Source organism: Gavia stellata, chromosome 1 (genome assembly GCF_030936135.1).
Source record: "Gavia stellata isolate bGavSte3 chromosome 1, bGavSte3.hap2, whole genome shotgun sequence".
In the NCBI taxonomy this organism is placed as follows: Eukaryota; Metazoa; Chordata; class Aves; order Gaviiformes; family Gaviidae; genus Gavia; species Gavia stellata.
The window spans coordinates 130,926,585-130,950,404 of NC_082594.1; the positions used below are offsets into that span (position 1 = coordinate 130,926,585).

General features: G+C 47.1%; 1 protein-coding gene across 1 annotated transcript; it reads left to right on the forward strand.

Moving 5' to 3' along the window:
- Positions 1–173: 173 nt before the first annotated feature.
- Positions 174–23,206, forward strand: WDR3 (WD repeat domain 3). The gene is made up of 26 exons (XM_059816923.1): positions 174–344; positions 2,034–2,243; positions 2,620–2,738; positions 4,375–4,453; positions 4,800–4,895; positions 5,368–5,478; positions 6,505–6,606; positions 6,725–6,822; positions 7,760–7,855; positions 8,266–8,496; positions 9,323–9,416; positions 9,785–9,886; positions 12,347–12,432; positions 12,887–13,022; positions 13,738–13,794; positions 14,495–14,595; positions 14,736–14,847; positions 14,956–15,090; positions 16,675–16,725; positions 17,389–17,454; positions 18,301–18,393; positions 18,956–19,003; positions 20,277–20,320; positions 20,783–20,911; positions 21,706–21,799; positions 22,420–23,206. Exons 1-26 carry the CDS (start codon positions 174–176, stop codon positions 22,573–22,575), a joined length of 2,817 nt encoding a protein of 938 aa, XP_059672906.1. The 3' UTR covers positions 22,576–23,206.
- The last annotated feature ends 614 nt before the right edge of the window (positions 23,207–23,820 follow it).

Below are 23,820 nucleotides of genomic sequence, written 5' to 3' on the forward strand. Positions count from 1 at the left end.
CGGCTTCAGCGCCTCACTTCCGGTGACGGCTGGCCCCGCCCGTCTCCGACGCACTTCCGGCCTCGGCGGGTGAGCGTGCGGGCGCCGGGCACGTGTGGCGGCCGAGTGCACGGGGCGGGCCGGGCCTTCCCCGGCGCCTTCCCCCGCAGCCCGGCTCTGCCCGCGGCGCCGCCATGGGCCTCACCCGGCAGTACCTGCGGTACGGGCCGGCCGCGCTCTTCGGGCTGGTGGGCAGCGCCAGGGGCAACGCGGCCTTCGTGGCGCTGCGCGGCGAGCGGGGCCGCTGCGTGGCCGTGCCGGCCTGCGAGCACGTCTTCGTGTGGGACACGCGGAAGGGAGAGAAGGTGAGAGCGGGGCCGTCCCCGGGGCTGCGGGGCGGGGGACGGCGGCGGGGGTGTAGCCTGCGGTGCTTTTGGGCCATCCGGCGCGGAGCGTCCCCTCAGCAGCCTCCCCCCTGTTCCGCGGCCTGGGCGCGCCTTTGGGGGTAGTCACCCTCCCAGGAGGTGTTCAAGGAGCGTGTGGATGTGGCACTGTGGGATGTGGCTTGATGGGCATGGTGCTGTGTGGTGTTGGGTGGGTTGGTTTTTGGTGTGTTGTGGTTTGTTGTTGTTGTTGTTTGCTTTTTTTTTGTTTTTTTGGTTTTTTTTTTTTTTTAAGGTTGGACTTGATGATCTTACAGGTCTTTTCCAACCTTAGTGATTCTGTGATTGGGCCCGCTTGTGGTGCGAGGCAGCGGCTCTGGGTGCGCCGCGGCTGCACCTCTCTGAAATTTGTCTTCGGTGCCTCAGTTGGGGAAGAGTACTTATTGCCACAGGGGCTGCAAAGCTGCTCCCCGTTTACCGGGCGACCGGCAGCACCGCGGCGTGAAAGTTCTGGGATGAAACGGGGATGTCGTGGAGTTTGCGTTTCGGCTGTGGAACTGGGCTTCCCGTGTGAAAGTTGTATCCCGTAGCGGGTTTGTGAGCTGTAACTTTATAGAACTTTGCCACGGGTTGTGTCCTGTCAGATTCAGATCGCGCATCGAATGCTGCGTTCAGTTTTGGGCCCCTCGCTGCAAGAAGGACATTGAGGTGCTGGAGCGTGTCCAAAACTGGTGAGGGGTCTGGAGCACAAGTCCGATGAGGAGCGGCTGAGGGAGCTGGGGTTGTTCAGTCTGGAGAAGAGAAGGCTGAGGGGAGACCTCATCAATTACCTGAAAGGGGGTTGTGGTGAGGTGGGTGTTGGTCTCTTCTCCCAAGTGACTAGTGACAGGACAAGAGGAAATGGCCTCAAGTTCGCCAGGGGAGGTTTAGGCTGGAAATTAGGAAAAATGTCTTTACTGAGAGAGTGGTGAAGCACTGGCAGAGGCTGCCCAGGGAGGTGGTGGAGTCACCATCACTGGAGGTGTTCAATGAACATGTGGACGTGGCACTGCGGGACATGGTTTAGTGGGCATGGTGGGGTTGGGGTGATGGTTGGACTTGATGATCTTACAGGTCTTATCCAACCTTAATGATTCTGTGATTGTGTGATTCTGAACTCACTGTAACTACTACTGTCCACTACAAACTGAATTCAGGATTTGCTTTATGGCCCCTACTGACGTGTTGTTTTGGAGATGCTTTCATCATTCTCAACTTCTTGTGCAGGCTGTGGAAAAGCAGCTCTGTCCTATTACCTGAGAAAGGCCAAGTGAGAGAGGCTGGGTCAGGAAGAAGATTTCAGACTTTACTCTCAAACAATATTCCTTGCTCCCTGGCACTTAAAATGCAGGGGCAGAAATTTGGGCTTCTGAGGTCCAAGCCTCATTCTGTACCAGTTTCCTGTTTGATTATGAGAAATTACTTCCCTTCTAGCTGCTGTCTGCCTTGTAAAATGGGGCTAATGACACCATATTTGGTGCAGGAAGCTGAAAAATGAACTTCTGAAGTGGCAGAAGAGCTCAGTTGGAAGTTCAGTAGAAGAGCAGAGTATATTCTTTCTGCTGTGTAAGTATCTGGCTCGGACATGCCATTTATCAACATTATACATGTTTTGTCTCCTGAAAATTGCAGGTTCTTATCCTTAAGGGTCTCAAGCAGGAGGTCACTTGCCTCTGCCCCTCTCCAGATGGATTGCACTTGGCTGTTGGGTATGAAGATGGATCGATCCGTGTCTTCAGCCTCCTAAGTGGAGAAGCGAATATCACTTTCAATGGACACAAGGCTGCAGTTACAGCCCTGCAGTATGACCATCTGGGTGGCCAGCTGGTATCTGGCTCAAAGGTGAGGCTTGCACATCTGGAGGACAGCTCTTTCACAGGGATGCTCCATGGAGAAGGCTGACTTGTGCCAAAATGTTTGGTGTTTTAAGTGGGTTATGGGACCTCTGCAGGGCAGGAGTGAGGTCCTAGTAGAGCTATTAAAGGTGAAGAAGCTTGTGAGGTCAGGAATAGTGAAAATGACTCAAGCGCAGGCAGAGGTGCGTCTGTTGGTCTGAATGCACCTTTGGGGAAGGAATGTCACTTGCATTAATCATCCCTGACATTCAAATTCAGAGTGAGAAAGCATGCTCTCAGGTAATCTTTTACAGCCTCATAGCAGAGGTAGATGTTTTGTAGAGATAAATGCCAGTCCCTTGGAGACACTCTGTCTGTTCCAGGATACAGATGTCATCGTGTGGGATGTCATCAATGAGAGCGGTCTGTACCGGCTGAGAGGACATAAGGATGCTGTCACTCAAGTCCTTTTCTTGAAGGAGAAGAACCTGTTAGTCACCAGGTGAGCCAGGCTACAGCCATTTGTACTTTCCTTCTCGACTCATGATATCTCAGACCCACCAGCATCTTAAAATATGATTTTGTCACGTCCACATATTTCTTAAGTCCGGTGCCTGAATCCAAATGTGGTAAGCGGAACTGAAATGGCTCTCCTGGAAAATAGTGTATGGAGAAGGGTTTAACTTGCTGGGAAATATAGCAAGTTTTATTGTAACAAGGAATAGTGATTATGTGTTCATTATGTAATTATTTTTGCTGTTTATCTTGAAGAATTAAGCAGACTTACCTTCTGTATGTGTAATTTACACAGCGACGTGACAGAAAAATTGCTTCCTAGTAAGTTGTAATTATAGGAATTAATTAAAAGATGATAGATAGTTTTTAGAGTTGGTATTTAGTTATTCAACGTGAGCTGCTAGTTGACTGTATCCCTTTAATAATGAACGGTTGACAGAAGATACCCTTGCTCAAATATCAGGCAATAATTTTTTATTTATTAATATGGTGCCTAATAGCATAATAGAAAAGTGCATGCAATCAGTTCAGTGTAAAATCAGAACAAGTTTCTTCTGCTTTTTTTGTTGTTTCAAATGGAAAAAGTATTTTGTTGGTTTGGTAGATGTTGCCTGTTTCTTAATACAATTTCAAGGCCAGCTTTAGAAATGCTTCCTAATTCTCTCAGTAGCTAAACTGAGAGAAAGAATTCCTCTCTATTATTTTTTTTTATTAACAGAGTAGAGATGTTATCCTGTTTTTCTGAAGATGGAAAGTTTTGCTTCCTTTAGATTGTTTTTTTGTCGAAGCAGCTAGCTGCAGTCCTCTGTGTACAGAATTTTTTGTGATATTTTCATATGTCCAATTTATAAGTACCTTTGGATCCTATGTAACAAAAGAGATTAACAATAAATATCACTTGTAATCAGAATTTTTTTGTCCTGACAGAGTTTAGTAATGGAACAAGTTTTATATTTTGATTTAGTTGAGACTTATTGGGGAAAACAGGCTCTAACAAAGTTACCAAAAATAAATAAAAAAAAATATTAATTATTTTCGGGTGTACCTGAAGAATCTATATAAATGTTCAAATGACTTTTTTCAGGTGCTCTTGTAGTATTGGGGTAGCATAATATAGCCAGAAATGTGTTTTCAAGGAGATCTAATCCCATGGGGGCTTTGAAGGACTGAAACAGCTGTAATTCCCCATTAGGAGCAGCTCCAAATCACTGTTCAAACTGAAGGAATCCGCGTTTCTTGTAGCCTGGTCAGTGCACAGGCATGGCACCGGTTGAGAATGTGGAGGGGGGTTTTAGAGGCAGCTTTAGAATTGATCAGCACTTTGTGCTTACTGTTGTCACCCTAAGTAAAGAGTATTCTTAAATAAGCGAGAAAGGAGGCTGCGTGACACCGGGGCTTGCAGCTGAATCCAGAGGAGGAAGCAGTTCTCAGTGACTTGCTGGATACCTTTGTATTGCTATACTTTGTCCTTGCATAGCTTGTGAATTTCAGTGTCTGAGCAGCTGCTCTGTAATATGTTGTGGCGTGTTTTAGGTTTTTTTTTTGGTATTTCTACCTCTTTTCTAAGCATGTGAGCTCTGGCAATCTTTCCTCACATCTTGAGTTTTTCTTCTTCGTTCCAGCGGCAAAGACACATTGGTGAAATGGTGGGATCTGGACACCCAGCACTGCTTCAAAACTCTGGTTGGACACCGTACTGAGGTAAAGAGGATGTGTGGGGAGCTGTTGGGGTGGAGGGACTGTGGATTACATGTCATGGCTCACTTTGTGCTTTCCCTGCTCTCAGGAGTTGTAAACTGGCACCATGATACATTTTGCTTGTCATTAGGCTTTAAGGATGAGCAAATGAGAAACTTCCAAACTTTCCAGGAGCTGTCATCAACATGCAGCGGGTGACAGTTCTAGTACAAATGTCCCTAGAGGACGTCCCGGCTAGATCCAGTCTCTTCTTGGTTGCCGTTTAAATAAATCAATTAAAGATGCTCTGCTGTTGTTGTGATAGTTAAAGGAGCCATAAGCCAATTCCTCACATTATGCCTCTGGACAGGTTTGGGGGATGGCTTTGATATCTGAGGAGAAGCGTCTGATCACTGGGAGTGCTGACAGCGAGCTGAGGGTGTGGGATATCACGTACATCCAGGAGGTAAGACATTCCCTCTGTAACGCCTCGCAGCTGTCTTGCCCAGCTGCTTGTCTTTGGACTAAGATGGGACTGGAACATGTTAAATCTGATTGACGTTCTGTGAGACAGAGCCAAAGCAATGTCTTTGCTGTCTGAGGGGTCCAGAAGCTGCTCTCGGGATAGACTTTGCTGTTTCTGTGCTTTGAGCTTTCAAGTGAAGCTGTGAGCACGTCCAGAACAAGACTTCCAGAGTGTGTCAGATCTTCCTGCCTTCTGGCTTATGGCTAGAGAAGACAGTCTTGTGGGTGGATGATAAGCAGGGGAGTACGTGGAGTGTTCGGTGCCTACAGGCATGCTGTAGGCCACTCCTTTGTTGCAGTGGATGCTAACTGCTTGTTCCTCCAGGGGAATGAAGTGTAGGTGAGACAGAAACCAGAACACCGTAGCTCTTGTGGTTTAAGGTACTCCTTACGGTTTTTTTGTCTGTGAACAGGGAAAAGACCCTGATGAGCCAGAATCCAAGAAAAGCAAAGGGTCTTCACCTGCAGCAGAAGAAAACACTGAAGAGGATGAGACCCTAGAGTTGGATGAGCATCCTGAGGAAGTAAGCGCAGTTTTTCATGCTGTCTGCAGGATGGTGTATCTAACCCCATTTGCATGGTGCTGTGTGCAGAGCCAGCAGGAGTTTTAGAGTTGCTCATTGCTTCTCTGTATTGGTTTTATACCCCAAGTATCTTGTAATCTTGTCTCGCTTTGTAACATCTTCCTCAGCAGCAGTTGCTGACTCATCTATCTGCAAAACATCAGCAGAAGTATGTGTGCCAAAACACATACACATGTTATTTCCACTGAAAGCTTTTTCTTTGCCTTCTGTTTGGGGAGGACTAGCAAATGTTTAAAGTTTGACAGTGCTAACAGGGCTCTTCCATCAAACAACATGGGAATAAAATAGTTACTAGCTGGTTGGCAGCTGCTGAATTCAGTGCTGATGCTCAGCTTTGCAGGTCCGTAGCAGAAGCTGAGAGGTCAGAGTTGCACCATAACCAAGTATGGTGTGCGATTAGATTGCAGAAAGCCATTCCCACATGTGCTGCTGGTGGAGACTTTACTGAATCTGTCTTTCCCGTGGAACTTTCTGGGGTCCTCCTCAGATTTCAGACTGTTTGTAGTTATGGTAGATACCTGACCTTGTTAAATACTTTTCAGACTTCCTCTCCAGAGGATTTCTCTCCCTTCAACGACCCGTTTAAGAGTCTCTGTTCTCACCTTCTCTGCCTCTTCTGACAGACGAACTGAGCTCTCCTGCCTTTGTAGCATAAAAATTCAGCTCTTGTCTCTTAAATAGCTGTGGTTTGCCAATGAAGTTAAGTTATTCTTCCACTGAGACTGTCAATGATTATTTGCAGCTAACAGGAGGAGATAATGCAACAAAACATGAGGAGATAAGTCTGTAGCTCACACAAATGCTTGTTTTGTCCCTAGATTATCCCTGCTAGCTGTTCTACCAGGACACTGTAGGTTCATTTCCCCCTCTTCTCCTCTTGACTTCCCTTGCCAGTGGGTTTCTGAGTTTGCTTGAGAAGATCACTTGACCTTTCAGACCAAAGTTCTTTTCCTTCTTTCCCTATAGCGTCTCGTAAAGTGCAGCAAAGTTGGATCCATCATGCGGGAAGGGAGAGACCGAGTAGTTACTCTTGCCACAGACCGAACAGGCAAGATTTTGGCCTGCCATGTAAGTAATGGGGGGCTTTGCTATCGGGCTGTAGAGGAGGCTGTTGGAGACCTTGGGTAATTTCTGTAAGGGCCAGCCAGGGCTTAGCGTGCCTTGACTTTGCTTGCTTTGTCTCCAGGGAACGGATGTTGTTCTGGAAGTGTTCGCTGTCCTTTCTGAAGAGGAAGTCCAAAAGAAATTGGAAAAGAAAATGAAGAAAGCAAAGAAAAAAGCCAAGTAAGCAGTCCTGGATGTATTTGGATGCTGTCTGTGTCCAGAGAATTGTTAGAATACCCCTTCAGCAGCATGACACAGTGGTTGAACTCCAAGCTACTGGTCATTCTGTCTGTGCTAGCTGTTGTATTTTGGAGGCACTGTTCCCGTGCATCCTTGGTGCTTATCTAAGCAACGCTCCTCTGCTCCCAGAGACTAAGGAAGTACCTTTCTTTCTGAGTCTTCCACCTGCAAAAAAAGCTGATGTGCGCAAAGGAATGGACATAAAGTGGGTTTTTCAGAGCTGCTCACTTCTACCTGACATTCATATTTACACTGTTTGGTGCATCAAATAAAGTCCTTGATAGGATGTACAGGGATGAGAATTTCACCTGAGAAGTCAGGGTGACTCTGATACCTCACCTCCTGTTTTACAGCAGGCAGAGATACAGCTGAGAGCTTTATTAATGTTTACTTCATGTTAAGTGTCTCTCTGGGTATCCTGGCACCTGACAGGTGCCTCACAGCAGCCCTTAGGGAGAGGTCTGGCTCCAGGGTAGAAACTGAAGCACAGGGCATGTAAATCTGGAGATGCATTTTGGCAATGGCTGAGGACTCTTGGTGAGTGGTAGGAGATGAGTAGAAGCTGATTTCCCACTCAAACACAGCTTTCTGTTGTCTGTTTTGTATCCATCTTTCTAACGTGCCTTGTTCAAGTGCTTTGGCTCTGGAGGACGTTGCCTTTTTTAGTTTTTAGGACAGTTCGTCTCTTTAGTAGTCTGCATACCAGCGTGAACTTCACTGTCTCACCCTGGTCTTAAATGTAGTTAGCACTGCTGGATGAGAGGACGGTTGTTTTCAGCAGGTTAAGTGTTTTCCTCATGTTATTCTCTGTCTCTGTGTTAGTTTGTGTTGGCTGTGCTGGGTTGTTTGACTCTCCTCAATTATCTGACATTTCTAGACAGAACTCTGAAGAGGAGCCTGAAAGGAGTGTGGAGCTGAGCCTGCAGGAGGAGATTCAGCGGGTCACTAACATCAGAGCTTCTTCTAAAATCAAGTGAGTGGAAAGCCTGTTGTAGAGGCTGAGCTGTGGTTATGCAGCTGCTTGGGGAGAGCTCTGCACAGCTTAATATAGGGAGAGGTGGAAGAAGTTTCCTCCTCGACAACTGTTCAGCTTGGAGCTGGGGAGAGGCCTACCATGATCTTCAGTCCATTCACACTTCTCCCACAAGTGGTCCCCTTCTTGCACACCTCTGTGGCTTAGTGTGCACTTGCTTGTGGCATGCCTCTGTCTATATTCCTCTTTCTCAGTTGTTCTTGATATTTCACAGAATTACAGAATCATTAAGGGTTGGAAAAGACCTACAAGATAATCAAGTCCAACCATTAACTCAACACCACCATAATCCCTCCTACTTTTTGTCTTACTGCCCCTGTGTACAGCTCTGATTTTGTCTAATCAAACAGGTCATTTGACTTGATTCTCTCTCCAAAAGGAGAGCTGAAGATCGTACTGCTGCTCCAGAACAACATCATTGAGTCGTACAACCTGAATCTGTCAGCCCAAGTCCCACAGGCTGTCCGTGCATCCAAGATAACCATTGGAGGCCACCGCAGTGATGTCAGGACGTTAGCTTTTAGCTCCGACAACATTGCCATTCTCTCAGCAGCTGCAGAGTCTGTAAAGATTTGGAACAGGTACGCAGTCCAGTTGTGTCAGTCCCCTCTGTCCTGTGTGTGGCAGTCTCAGAGAACTTAGGGGTGCTGTGTTCAGAGAGGCAGTGATAAGGAAGAGGGTATGATGGAGAAATATAAAATAGCGAGTGAAGTAAAGGAAGTAAATAGAAAACTGTTTGGCTTCTTTCCTTCTTAGGGAAACTGGGAAGCTATAGAGCTAAAACTGCATAATTAACTCGTGGAGTTGGATGCTGTAAGGCAGCACTGAGGCTAAGTTTAGTGGCAGATCGGGAAAGACAAATCTCTAAACACAAAGGTCATACATAGCAGTCCAGTATAGACTGTATTTTGTTGGGTTTTTTCTTTCCTTTTTAATAAGAGGTACTGTTACCCTAAACTAGCTACTGCCTGTTCTTTAGGGAACATGTGGGTTTCTTGGCATCTTATCTGAAGGTTCTAGTATTAGACTGAGTAGGCTGCTGTTTTGATCTAGAGTGTTGTCCCCATGTTTCCCGAGTGGTGCTGATTTTAAGCTCTGTTTGCTTTGAGTGTGCTATCTTATAGTCCTCCCTGCTCTCCTGAATGACAGGAACTGCTGTTGGAGAACAGGAGCTCTGTTCTTGCTCATAACAGCAGTAAGTCACAATGGCGAACTATGTAACTGCATGTTTTTATGGAAAATGTTCTTAGCAGTAATGCTGGATAGCATTTGGGTCATAGGATGGTGGTGGTCTATCTTCTGGCCCCATCTGGAAAAGAGCTGTGGGCAGAGGCCACTCTGGAGTGTGTCTTAGTGGGCCAGATTTTGTGTGCGATAAGAGGTTTTGGGCTCTGCCTTTGTCCACAGAGTGACCTTGCAGTGCATCCGGACAATGGACTGTGAGTACGCACTCTGCTCGCTCTTTGTCCCAGGAGATCGGCAGGTCATCGTTGGCACCAAGGTAAATAGTCTCCCTTCTGCACCCCAGCCTGCCCAGGTCTGGAAATGTTCTGAAAATGTCATTAAGGCAGCCTTACAGAAAACGCATTGCGTCTCCTGATCTGGAGCACTCTGGTTTAGGTGTAAAAACCTCTCTGATGGTCAGGTTCTGCTCTGTTCCCAGACCCTTTATGTAGCTCCTGTGGCGGGACAGCTGGGGAGAGCTTTGGGAAGTCCCTGATGGAGCATAAGAGTTTGGCCATCTCTATGTAACAGCCGTCTAATGAAGCTGGCTGTTCAGGAGATGGGTGTTAGAGGTGCTCTCCTGCTATCGTGTGTCGTGAAGGTGGAGGGGCTGATTTGTCCTCTGTGGTGTGTCTCTCTCCGCAGACAGGGAAGCTGCAGCTGTATGACCTGGCTTCTGGGAGTCTGATGGAGGCACTTAATGCCCATGACGGGGCGGTGTGGTCCATTGCTCTTTCACCAGACCAGGTAACTCAGCCACCCTTCCAAGCATCATCTGCTGCACGTCTTTTCATGTAGCTTCTTCCTATAGTGCTGTGTTTGCACTACTGATGGGAGCATGGGAACCCCTCATCCTGGAAGGTGGGGGATGTAGCTGGTAGTGTCTAAGAACTTTAACTGAGGATACATGCACAGCTTGATGAATAATCTGTCTAGTTGTGTGGCACATGGCAACGAGCCTTTGGGCTGAGCGGGGCCATCCTCATCACCTCCTCTAGCTTCTGCATGATTGAGAAAGCTTGGACTTCCTTGGTGGAGTCTGTGTGTGCAGCAATACATACCTTGTGGATGTGTTCCAGCTGTGGAGATCTTCAGCGCCTCACAGAATCACTAAGGTTGGAAAAGACCTGTAAGATCAAGTCCAACCATCAGCCCAACACCACCATGCCCACTAAACCATGTCCCACAGTGCCACCCTCGTAACCTGCTGCAGTGGCTGATTATCGTCCTTGTTAAATTTGCTGCTTATCTGCTGGATTAAAGATCTTGTTAACATAGTGATGTTTTTTCTTCGTGTTGCACTCTTCTTGAGTGACCAAATTACCCTCCCCAGCTATCTGGTGGATGAACTTCTGTCCCTGCAGGATGTGTTTTCCAGGCTCTTAATTGTTCTTGTGGTACTTTTTAAGTTACTGTAGTCTTTTTTTTTTGCTGGTGGCCCCAGGATCTGGGTGCACTGTGTGCTAGGAATTATACCAGTGCCAAATGCACCACTCACTGCCTTTTGAATCCATCCAAGGACTTAATTAGCTCTTTTGGTGATAGCTCTGCAGTGAGAATTTGTGTTCAGATTATAATCCACTGTGTCACTCAAAGCCCAGTTTGGGGCACTTTTGCAGAAGGAATATATGTGGGGCTTAGATCCTTGCTTCCTAACGTATAAATTAATGTTTTCGTTCTGTTTGGGCACTCTTTTTTCAGATAGATTGAATAGCTCTGACATTACATAGATATATTTAATTGGTTATTTTTCTAGTAATCCATACAATCTGTAAGCAGCATAGTGTCAAGTTATTAGGTATTTCTCATTTAAAATTAAGCTTTGAAACCTCTTGGCTGGTCTTTAATCCATGGAGTATCTGCTCTATTGAAATAGATTATCCTAGTTTTGTAATGAAAATGTAACACAAGATCAAGAGGCATGCCTCACATGAGCAACACTGTTACTATTATCAACTACAGCTTTAATCTTAAGGAAAAGGATAATCCTCATCAAATTAATTTTCCATAAGCTCTTTTCTCCATATTCAGTTTACTTTGTTCGATGGAAACTGCAATTACCTGTTACTTCCGTTGACCATGCTCACAGTTACCAGGCCTGCCTGTTTACTCTGTCTGAATTACGGCGTCACATTAATTTCTTCCTGGATCTCGCCCAGTATTTCCGAAGTTGCTGAGAATGGCCATTGACAATTTAGACAGCAGACGTTCTGCTCTGTAAAAGTTTTGGATTTGGGGGACCTGAACCATTGATTTATAAATGTCTGACATAGGCAGCTGCTTTTTGACAGCCTTGTGAGTTTTTGGAGCAGTTGTTCATCACTGTCTCGTAATGTGCTTATGGTATGTGGTTTTTCCCTGCGCACGACAGATAAGAAATGTTTACTGAGCATTGCTGTTTAATATTTCTCATGTTTCCCTCTAGAAATGGGTCAGTACTACTGAAAAGATTTATTTTTTTAATTTTTTTTTAATGTTCCCATTTTACATGCGCACAGTCACTCTATTTGGCCTAACCACTCTGGCTGTAGAAATCTGTTTGTGTCTTTTACTCCTTGTATCAGTTTTTCTCCATTACCACAGTTCAGGTTCATACTGGTTTCTATCAATTTCCACTTTCTTCTGTTTGTTGTGTATGCCTTTCTTATTTTTCTTACATGGTCATGTTGCACTAGAAGCTGGAGTGGTTTTTAGTGGAATCAAAACCATAGCAAGTAATAACCTGCCTTCATTCACCCTATAGATTAAAACATGGGACAGATTTTTACCCTTGTTCTTAATGTAAAAGGGATAATGTTGAACTCTTCTTCCTTTAGAACGCCGTGCTTGGGGGGTGGTGGTAATGTGTGTGTGATCCAGTAACAGTGAGAGTGTCAACTTGCCCACAAAACACAAGCACATCATTACCTACAGCCGAGATGACTGCTTTCAGTCCCAAAGTTTCAGCCCATGTCTTGAGTTATATTTGGAGTCTTTGCCTTAGACCTCCCCGCCGGAGCTTTTGAAATTGTTGTTGTTGCTCAGCCGGTGGGTAATGCATGTTCCAACCAGAGCAAGTGCTTCTGGTGGTGTCCACTTAATCATGAATACTCTAGGAATGTGGGACATTTCCAAAACCTCCTTGTGTGTTGACAATTCCTTGCTGTAGAATTTCTCTGGGTTATAGCAAAACTGGTTTCACAAGCAATTTTTTGTTTTCCCCTGCAGCGTGGCTTTGTGACAGGAGGCGCTGATAAATGTGTCAAGTTCTGGGAGTTCGAGCTTGTGAAGGATGAGAGCAGTGTTCAGAAAAGGTGAGAAAATAAACCTTTCTAGAATACATTCAGCTGCAGTATCCATTGTCATTGATGGATGCTTTGGCCTTTGCTGTGCCCTGTAAGAAGCGCCCATGACATGTATGTGGAGCATGTGGAGAAGAGTGTGAGCTCAGTGCTGTTTTGTGAAGGTCTGAGCTTAGCTGGGGAAGGGCACTTGCCACATTCTGATCCCATGCTTGTGTGTGAGTTTAGCTTCCAATCCCAGGATGGGCCTCCAGATCATTCAGCAGTAAATTTAGCAGTGAGTTTATCGACCTGCAGTGCCGTGCTTATTTCCAGTCCTGTCTTCTTCAAGTCGTAATGAGGAATGAGATGCTGCGTGTTAGAATTAACTTGCTTTCCCAGGATGCGATGTGGGAGTTGTATCCATACCTCTTCCCAACTTGTTTGTTTGGGATAACAATTGGTTTTTTCCTCTTTTTGTCACCAGGCTCTCCATGAAACATGTGCGCAGCTTGCAGCTGGATGAAGATGTTCTCTGTGTGCGGTACAGCCCCAACCAGAAACTGCTGGCTGTCTCCTTACTGGATTGCACTGTGAAGATTTTCTACGTTGACACGCTCAAGGTGTGTGACCAAATGGGCTGCGAGGCTGTGCAGGGAGTGATGTAATTGTAGCCTGAAAGATGAGGAATACATAGGAAAAGTGTCTGTCTATTGCGGGACACTAGTAAGAATCAAAGAGAGACCATGCATCCCACTTCAGGTGCCTGTTTGCTAGCAAACCTGACAGACCCATGGCTGGCCCACACTGGGGAGAAGATCCATTTTTCATCTGGAAAGTGTCGTGAACCTGCAGGTGGCAAGGTTCACTCTAAACCCTGCGGACATGGTGGTACTCCAGAGCTTGTGAGGCGCTGCAAGGGTGGGGATGGATGTGTCACACATGGCATTAAATAGGGCATAGCAGAGGCAAAGCCTGGGGGAGGAGAATCTTCCTTGTGAGCGGTGTGTGGTGGTTTTGTGAGTTGTGTATTAGCACATGAATGTCAGGGAATGACACAAGACAGACCAGCGCTGACAGATAGGCAAAGAGAAACCAAGATAAACTCCATAGGCAGTGGTCATTAGCATCAGAGTTAGCTCAGCTTGCTTGGGTACTTCCACCCTCCTCAGTTCTGCCATCATGGCCCTGCTGCTAACAGTGTTCAGGGCAAGAGTGGAAGTGGGGCAGTGCTAGAAAGACAGAGCTCCTGAGGCAGAGCAGAACTAGCCTGGAGCTTGAGATTTTCGCACATCTCTACCCAGCAAGTCTAACTGAGACACCTTTCTTCTGCTTCAGTTTTTCCTCTCTCTGTACGGACACAAGCTGCCAGTGCTGTGTATGGACATCTCCTATGTAAGTATCATTAGGGCTGTGCGTTAAATGGGACTGTGGTGATATAGATGACTGTGAGAACCTCTGCTGGCAGCAAGGCCTCTAGGATAATGCTTTCTTGTCACCTCCTTGCTCCCGACTTCAGTTTCTTGATGGGACACAGCAAGCCCCTCCTTATCCCGCAGTCCTGTGCTCACTGGGAGGGGTCACGGAGTAGCGGTCATGACAGAACTGACCAGGGCATTTTGTGAGCGATTGGAAATCAAAATGCTGTGCTGGTTCCCTACAGTTATCTTAAGAGGTACAGCCTGCTCTCTGCTAAAGTTACTAACTGTGTGAGAGGAGCCTGAATTCTTCATTAGTGGGAGCAGAGAGCAAGTGCCGAGGTGGAGCCGCCTTTTCATGCCTGTTCATTCTTGGGCTGCATCTTGCTCGAGGGTGTCCTTGGAATGAGGCTCATGGGAAGCCAAAAATGTAAAGCTATAGCTAAGGTCTTAAATGCCTGCAGAGGTTCAGAAAAGAGCTGGGGTGCTGTCAGTGGACTGTGCTAGTACCACAAGCGTGGGCTACCCTGGTGAGAGGAGGTGGAGTGATCAGGAGGGTGTGTTTCAGGAGCCAGGTGTCTGTCTGCTCAGCACTGCTTAGTCACTGGTTCAGCAGCAATTCCTCATGGGGCTGCCAGCCAGCTACCCACACCCTCCTCGCTCTTTGTTGCTCATAGGATGGCACTCTAATTGCGACCGGCTCTGCTGACAGGAATGTGAAGATTTGGGGCTTGGATTTTGGGGACTGTCACCGCTCTCTCTTTGCCCATGATGACAGGTCAGTCAAATCCCAGCATCTCTGGGCTGTCTTATCTCCAGGGGGTTGTGATCCAGCAATAACCCTTTTATCCAGCATAGAGTGGGGGGAGGTCAGCAGTGTTCCCCAAGTGGGTGAATTTGAGCCTTTTTGCCTTCCAGTGTGATGTATCTGCAGTTTGTGGCGAAATCCCATCTCTTCTTCACAGCTGGGAAGGACAGCAAGATTAAGCAGTGGGATGCAGATAAATTTGAGCACATTCAGACACTGGAGGTAGGAAGTTTTGGAGACTGTTGAAAGGAAGCATTATCCCTGCATGAGCAGCAGTTCCCTCAGGGGCTAGGTGGTATTCATGTCTTACCTCTTCTGTCTGCCATGCAGGGGCATCACCAGGAGGTGTGGTGTTTGGCACTCAGTCCCAATGGAGACTACGTGGTGTCGGCATCCCATGACAAGTCCCTGCGCCTCTGGGAAAGGACGAGGGAGCCGCTTGTTTTGGAAGAGGAGAGGGAGATGGTGAGAGTTGCATCCTTCCTGCCAAAGACAACTTCCAGGCCTGTTTTCTCCCCAGCAGGCAGATTCCTCTCATTTTTCACTGTGGAAGAGTCTGGCTCCACACTTGGCAGACTTGCTCATTACTAACTGCAGCCTGGTGTTGAGGTGCCCTGGGCTGACAGGCATTTTTTGCATGATGGGACTGTTGGCTCTGAGCTGTTTGGAGACAACACCGCTGGTGTTGCAGGTGCTTGCCTGTCTGTACTGCATTGCAGATGCCTGGCTAACTTGCTCTCTGCTTTGCTTCTCTCTTGCTTCCCAGACTTTCCTCTATAGCTGTGGTTTTCTACAGGTCTGTTGGCTATAGTCTTTGACCACCTCTTATTCTCTTGTGCTTTATTCAACTCAAGTGTGCTTTGGAGGCAGTTCAGCAGGTGGCTGTTGTGGAGTGATGGAGAGCACTGTTCCTGTTAAATGCAGTTTGTCTTGCTTTCCTGTTTTCCAACTGTGAGAGGTCCATTCTATCTCAGTAGCAGGCCCTATTGCTCAGGGGTGCTGGAAGAAGCCCCTTCTACTCCATTTGAGTGTGTATTGTGAGGAATCTTAGACCCACAGAAGGACTTCAATGGGAAGGAAACACTGGGGGTCTCTAGTCCAACCCCTTGCTCATTGCAGGATAACCTTAAAGCTGTATCAGACTGCTCAGAGACTTGTCTTGATACATGAACATCTCCAAGGAAGGAGATTTTCCAGGCTGTTGAGCACCTGTTCCAGTGCTGAACCACCCTTGGAGTTGGCGGACACATTTGTTTCACGTATCCAAGTGGAAATTCCCTTGGAACAATTTGTAACTCTTGTCTTTTTGCTATATCCCTCAGAGGAGTCTGGCTCTGTCTCCCTTGCTTAAAGCAGTTCTCAAACCACAATGAGGGAACGATGTAGAAACATGTGCAGAAGCAGGAGTGGATGAGAAACCAGCAATAAATGTTTTTTTTTTTTTTGTCCCAGCCTGTTTGCAGAGAGCTGGGTGACCCATAGGCAGCATCTTGATGCCCAGTAGTTAGTGTGCTAGGAATGATGGTGGTAAAAGGAGAGACAGAGGCAGCTCCTTTTCCAGATGCCAGAAAAGTGTTTTGGGTGAAAATTTGAGTAACAAGGTGGGCATGAATACACCAGTAGTGACTTACGCACTGATATTCATGTGAGAGATGCCAGACAGGAGGCTCTTTCCTCTTGCAGGCTAGGACAACCCTTGGACTTTTCTAGGCTTGTTTCTTCTGTGCTGTGTGCCAGATGGAAGTTCTGGTGCTGAATTGCTGTTGTCTCTGTCTTAGCTTGGTGGGCTGTCTAAGGGCTGTTCCCACATCCAGAGCAGAGACCTTGATTTCATTTTGTCTGGGAGATTCCAGAGTTCTCTGTGGGGTTGGGACCAGGGACAAGTGGGCATTTTGTACTAGCATTGTTGATCTCTGGTGATTTGTCCTCATTTCGCAATGGCCTGCGTGAAACTGCAGGCTCCCTTGCTCAGCCTGTCTGGAAGACACTTGTACCCTTGCTTGCTGCCTGCTCACCTGTGTTAATATGTTGTGTTCTTATCCACTGTAGCAACGAGAAGCTGAATATGAAGAGAGTGTGGCAAAGGAGGAGCAGCCTGTGGTGAGTTGCGCCATCTGAGCATGTGTCAGTCTGACTGTAGAGTCTGGAATAACTATTTCTGTAAGAGGCAAAGAGGGCTCAGAGAGGACTGCTAATCTTCTTGCTTTGAGGAGGTGCAGGGGGGAAGGTGCTGGTGGAGCTGTGGTTGCCCCTTGATGCAGTTGACTCTGGTACTTCCTACAGACAACTTCAGGAGAGTGTGTGGAGCTGGCCAAACTGCTGCAGAGTAGCTGTGGACGCTGAAACCTTGCTGTGCTGTTAGCCTTCCTATCTCCCCAGTTCACATCCACACCAGCTCTGTACCAAGGCTGGGCTGCCTTCTGACAGCTGCTTCCAGGTCTATGTAGTGCAGGACGGGTGGGGAAGCCTGATCCCTCTTGCTCAGATGCTTGGGTTGTGTTGCCACTAGTTTTGCCACTGATCGGATTACTCAGTCTCTGTTGGTAGAACAAGAGCTGTGTTTACTTGCCTCCCAGAGCTCAGCGTTAGCTCTGTTCCTGACGAAGAGCTGTGCACTTGGGAAATCCTGTACTTCCTGAGATAAGTGACCAGTTTAGGGAATGGGACTGATGGTTTTTCTTAGCATGGAGTGTGGTAGGATGCAGGGGGTGCCTATGTGTATCAGCTGCTGAAGGAGGAAGCTGCAAACTCTGTATTTTGTAGGTGGCTGGAGAGACGCAAGGAGAGACAGGGCTGGCAGGAAAGAAGACTATTGAAACCATCAAAGCGGTAAGATTGTGTGGGTCCCCCAGCATTGCTTTGTGCCTTATCAATCTGTCAGTGGGGGGGGCTGTCACAGGGTTGGAGCATCAGTTTGAAGAGGAGTAACCTGTGCTGTCACGTAAGGGCAGAATTGCCTCTGCCTGCAAGAGCAGTCTGTCCTGCTGCACGGCCCACAGGGAGGGGTCTGGCTCTGGAGGAGTCGGGAATTATCTCTCCAGGGAACGAAGTGTGAGGTTCCTGCAGATAGTCAGGCTGCAGATTTCTCTGCAGATGTGTGGGACAGACAGGGCTGCTCTTCCCCTTTGTGGCTTGCAGCCCAAAGGAGCACAAGGCAGCTGGATGTTCTCTAGGCATCAGGCCTCTTCCCCAAGGGCTGCCCTGTCCCGTGGGCATCCGTGGCAGGTGGAGGTTTATTGCAGTGCCTGAGGTGGGAGGTGTACCAGAAGGGTGTGGCGGTGGGTAATTTCATGGCTGCAGATTTCAGCAGCCTGGTGCTCTTGTAAATACAGAGGAAATCCTCAGTCTGTATACTCAAAATGGTCTGACCTTGGCTTGTGCCTTGAAGGGGTACTGCTTGTTTGGGGTATAGTTCAGTGTCAAGGCAACAGTTGAATCTGCAGCAGAGAGCACCTGGGGCAGTGGGGGGAATATGGGTGATGTGTGACATCTTCAGGGTATGATTGATGTGCTCAGAGTAGTGGTGCAGTCTGGAGTGGAGGTTACCTTTCTGAGCGAGATGTCCTGTGATGCTCCCTGTCAGCTCTCCTGCTTCCCCCTCCATTTGTCCAGTTGGACTTGAGCTTTGCTTTGGCTTGTGTGGTGTCACTGATGTGCCTTTCTTGTGCCGCACAGGCGGAGCGGATCATGGAAGCTATTGAGCTGTATAGAGAAGAGATGGCAAAACTAATGGAGCACAAGGCCATATGCAAAGCTGCGGGAAAAGAGGTAAAAGACTGAGGAATGTACCAGTCCCAAGGTGTGTGGGTGTATCCTTCCAGCTCTGTCATCTGGGTGGAAAGGCTCAGCATGCAGATAAAATCAAGACAGCTGGATGTAACAAAGATTTGCTGAAATCTTTTGGAGAACAAACCATGCCCTGGGGCATGGTTAGTGTGTGTTCTTTGTAACAATCTTTACGTTAAAAGTCACAGTAGGATGCAAGTTTTGTCCCTGGGAGAGCATGCTGCTGCAAATTCATCCCAAAGCCTATTGTTTGCCTTCTTCTCAACACTCCTTGCTAAATAAGGGGCTGAGATATAAGTGGGGAAAGTGACAATTAAGTGGAAGAAAATTCATGTGTGTTTGAGTTAGTCATATACGTCTGAGAATGACATTGTCTAGTGGCTGCAAATGAGGCCTTCAGTGATGTTCTGGGGAGGGTGGAGGTGTGGGAATTGCAGGAAGACACTTGATAAAGGCTCTTTCCTACTGCGGGTTAAAGGTTTCTATGGGAATATGCGTTTCTGTGCACACACCTGCCTCATTCTAAGCCATTCTGTGTCTCCAGGTTCCCTTTCCTGTCAATCCCATCCTCCGTGCCTATGGAAATATTACAGTAAGTGGAAAGCTCAGGCCACAGGCTGTGGGCCATTCTCAACTGGAGTGGGGCTGTTTGATTTTCCACAACACTGGGCTGCTGTGAGGAAGGAGGACTACTTGGTTCAATTTCAAATGAAAACTGAGCACTTTTGCTTTTGTGTTTGGTTACTGCTTTAACCAATAACCAAACAAATCTTTTTTTAATATCTTGCATGTGTGTTACAAAAGTTGTGCTTAACCCTGATGGTAGCCATGACCTTATCACGTACCTTATCATGAGCCAGCAGTTCCCAGTATTCTCCAAGATATGGGAAAGCTAGTTCAAACCTTTCCTGTGCCTTGGGGCATGTCTTCCTGCTGCCAGGAGGGTGCAGTTGCTGTGCTATTGTATATTCCGGAGGAGCTGTGTCATCTAACACAAAATACCTGAGCATCCTCTGGAATGGGTAATTGAGAATCCTTGTCACTGTGCCCTCCACCATGTGACATCGGTAGGCACTTAGCCAGAGCCATTCTCTCCCTTCCTCTGTGAATACGGGCGTATTTAATTGCAAGTTGAATAGATTGAATAGCGGTGAATTAAATCCTGTGGCTTAGCAGCTAGCAATTTCTTTGGAGGCGGATGATGTTTGATTGAATCCCACTGTACAAGAGAAGGGATTTGAACCTGTTTCCAAGGTCCTGGAAGAATGCCCAAGCACTAGGCTGCTGGGTAAAAACACGGCACATTATGACATGTCCTGTTACATGGTGAAATGACCACGACGAGCATTTAGTATGTCAGACCGTGAACAGAAATACTTTATGCAGTGACAGTCTGTTATACTCTTTCTTGGGAGAGACTTCCTAGCTGTGCTCTGCATCTGCCAAACACTTTCAGCAGATAAACAGGAGTAGCAGGAATTAAGTCTCTGGGAGATGAGTTTGTGTAAGGTTTTGCATGTGTTTGGCTGTTTGACCAAGTTTTTTTATCCAGTTTGTACAAGATTCATTGAACTGAATATGGGATAATTCAGCTGGTTGAATGTAAATTAGACTTTTCACAATATTCTTCTTCACCAGTTAAGAGTATCCTGAGAAGGCTGGGTTTATGTGTTGTGGAGGGAGAACTTCCCAGATTGGCAGCTGATTGACGCTGAAGGGGTTTCCTCTTTGTTATATTCAGCTTGATCTGTCCATCTCACAAGATGTAATTGCGTGTTTTTAACTGGCTGAAATGGATCTTAAGGCACATGTTTGCGTTGGAGTGTTTCTTGATATGCAGAGCTGGTTTCTTTCCTCTGTTACAGCCTTCTGCGTATGTGCTAGAAGTTTTCAAGAAGGTCAAGTCGAGGTGAGTCCCAAAAGCCTTATTGCTAAAAAGATTTGTGATTGAGTATTGGATTTCTGGGCCCAGGCCTGGCAGGGATGGTCTCTTGTGTTGGGTATGAGCAGTGCTGGGGAGTCTGGAGTATGTTCTTGGCAGCCTCTTTTGGAGCATGCATGGAATTGGGGAATGGAAATTGTTCCTTCCACGGGGAGTGCTGGGTGAAGCCTCTGTAGGTGTATGCACATGTATGTGAAGAGCAGCTTGGGGATGTCAAGGAGGGAAGATTGTGTGCCTGCTCCTTGTGCCGGAAGATGTCTGCTGGCCTGGGCTGTAGTCTGTGTGCTTTGTGGGCAGTCACAGACCAGCAGTGATGAATGCTTAGCACAGCTTTTGTGCCAGAGCCTTTCTATATGGAAGTGGTTCCTGCTCATCTGTAGCAGTGCAGTGACCAAGACTAATGCTTCTGTCCCTTTGTTTTCTCCTCAGTGAGCTGGAAGAGTCTCTCCTGGTGCTGCCGTTCTCCTATGTCCCTGACCTGCTCAGACTCTTCAATGAATATATTCACCTGGGTTTGGAAGTTGAACTGCTGTGCCGAGCTCTCCTTTTCCTGCTCAAGTGAGTCTTCTATTTGCCCAGACAGATCTGCTGGTCTTAGTTTAGCTGCTATTGCTATCCAGAACCCGGACCGAGGACGCCCTAACAGGGTTCTGGTCAGCAGTAGGCCTGCCGGTTCCTCTGGGCCCCTCGTGCTGGCACATGTCATGAACTCAGTTTGCGCCAGTTACGTGAACGGAGAGGTACTCCGTGCTCCTGTGCTGTGAGACAGTGCTTTGGGACAGCACAGAGCTGGGGAATATACCCCGTCTCCTGGCGCTGCAAAGATGACGTTGCTTGCCGCGAACGCATGTAGATAAGAATGTGGGGAAAATTTGGGCTATCTCCTATGTCTCTGGCTCTGAAGCGCTTGGGAAGCATCCTTGGGAATATAGACGTCTCTGAAGGAGATAGGGTATCACTGCAGCCCACAGTGAATGGTGTGTGGGAATGGACTGATGGGATGCAGAGTGTTGACATGCCCAGATGGGGTTGCTGGTCCTGGTCCCCCAAATCTTACCGGTATGAAAGATCCTGCATGAAGGCTGAAACGTCACCGTTCACTGGCAGAGTCATTGTAGTGCCCATGCCTTTAGAGGGTACCCCAGAGAGACCGTCCCCTTGAACCACTGTACGTTTAAGAGAAGCTTCAGAGAATAGCTTTTCCAGATAAATCTGCCAATGTCTGTTATATAAGGCTGGTCTGGGGAGGCCTAATTTAAGAAAAATCCTGTGTCCAGAACATACAGAGTCGCAGGAGAGGCTGTCTGATATAGAACAGCGCTGCCATACATCACTGACTGCTTTGTTCCTAGGATACATTTTGGGCAGATCACAAGCAACCACATGCTGGTGACAGTGATAGAAAATCTGAAGAAAACCACCATCTCCAGAGTCAGTGAGGCCCGGGTGAGTGTTGCAGCCTCCCTTTTTCCAGGGTCTGGAATAACAGGATGGGCCAATGTCTAGGAGCATGTGTTGTCTGGGGTGTCCAGTGGGAAAGCTGGTTGGGCGTCAGAGCCCATTTCACCTTCCTCCTGCGCAAACAGGCTGCATTTTCCATACGTTCTTCCTGATGTGAGACTACCCAGTGATGATCCTGCGCTTGTGCTCCCTCCCTCATTTACTCTTGGTTTTCTTTGATGTATTTGGGCTTTGGCTTGCTAGTTTCCAAATATATAGGAGGTAAATAAACTCTCTGTTTCTCTTGAGCTTTTCTGTGGGCTACTAACATCTCAACTAATGCAGACTGTGCATCTTCCCAGAGGCACCTTCAGGTGCCTGCCAGCAACTTGTCTTTCAGAAAGTACAGTGGATCTTAGCTGCTCTTAAGAGAGAACTGTGGGGAACAGAGTGCAGGACTGATTGTTCTCCTACTCAGATGAAGTTTACATTTAAATAATGTTTCTTTAAACGTGTGGATTGTCTTCCTTTCATCATTTTTTAGTAGCGGGTGGCCAGTGCAGGACCCTCTTCCCCTAACAAGCTTGAGATGTACCCAACAGTGTGGTGCTGGTCTGTCTCTACAGGATGTGCTGGGATTCAACATGGCGGGACTCCAGTACTTGAAGAGGGAGATTGAGGCCAAGGATGAGGTGACATTTTTTGCTGATGCTACTGACCGTTTTGAGGAGAAGAAGAGGAAGAGGAAGAAGAAAGAGAAGATGGTTCTTGCAGTGCTCTAGCATCTGCTGTGCAAGACCCATAGCACCTGGATGGGGTCATGTAACCTCAGTGCTGGCCATGGAAGTGTTCTTGTGGCTGAACGTCTGTGATGATGTCCAGTGACTGGGACAAAGCCTGTCCTCTCCCCATGTGGTATAACCCAGCATATAGCCCCAACTCAGAATGGTTGTCTCCGAGATGAACTCTGTAGTCTGCTGCAAATGTATGCATTTGAACTATTTCTGAGGTGGCTGTCAAAGGTTTATGCTTTTCCTCCAGCGGAATGCCTGTTAGAAATTGAGTTGAATTCTCCTGCGGAAGAGGTCAGCTCATTCGGACAGTGTTTTAACTGAATGGAGTGAATTCAGCATGTGGACTGCTCACGGGACCATCCAGGGAAGGCATCTGACAAGATTTCACAGTTTTGATACTTGGTGGTTTGTGGCAGTGCTTAGAGCCTCTGGGCAAAGCTGCGTGACTTCTGCCAAAGGGTGAGAACTTGGTCTACAGCCACTCGCTTTTTAGCGGGACAGGGAAAAACATGGCTGCACTCTGCTAAAGGCATATTTATATATGCTTTATGAGACAACTTTGTTCATGGAGGTTTGTCCTGATATTTCTCTAGTAAAGCCTCAGCTGCCTTGCCCTGTGTGTCGGTTCTCAAAGGATTTTTTTCCAGAGAATAAAATCTGCGGGAGCAAATGAAAGGGCTGCCATCCAGGATTGTGGTGTTCCATAGAGTTGGCAGACTCAGCATAAGAAGTGTGGGTTGTTTGCATTGTACTTGCTCCAGTTTTTAGAAATTGCACTGAATTGTTGCAATGTTGTACTTGTCCTATAGCAGATAAAATGATTTATTTTCACAGTGGGGGCAGTGGGGCAGGATAAAGTGAGCGAGTCTCTGCTGCTGTTGCTAAGTTACTAGTTTGTAGTACATGCTGTCTTTTTTACCAGTAATTACAGGTTTGGTGGATGTGGTGGGGGCTGCTTCTGGGTACTTTGCTGACTGTTGGACTTACAGGTCTGACCAGGTACTCAAAGCTGGACTTCTAACTTGAGCTTCATACGGGTTTATAATTGCATCCCAGTTGTTACTGACTATGGTCTCTGACTTAGGTTCTCTATTACTAGCAGTTATGCACAAGGCAAACAGTTCAGTTTGTTAATCTTTAGCAGCACCTCAGGTATAATAACCACACCTCTGTTGTTAGTAAATAACTTTGTCAGGAGGCTGATGGTTCACTTGCTTCTTCAGTCTGGGTAAT

Bases quoted from the DNA above. Each gene is read 5' to 3' on its own strand.
- WDR3 (XM_059816923.1), top strand. From the start codon at position 174: ATGGGCCTCACCCGGCAGTACCTGCGGTACGGGCCGGCCGCGCTCTTC. The intron at 7,856-8,265 runs GTGAGTGGAAAG...CTAATCAAACAG, and splicing joins AGAGCTTCTTCTAAAATCAA to GTCATTTGACTTGATTCTCT. The intron at 14,596-14,735 runs GTCAGTCAAATC...TTTGCCTTCCAG, and splicing joins CTCTTTGCCCATGATGACAG to TGTGATGTATCTGCAGTTTG.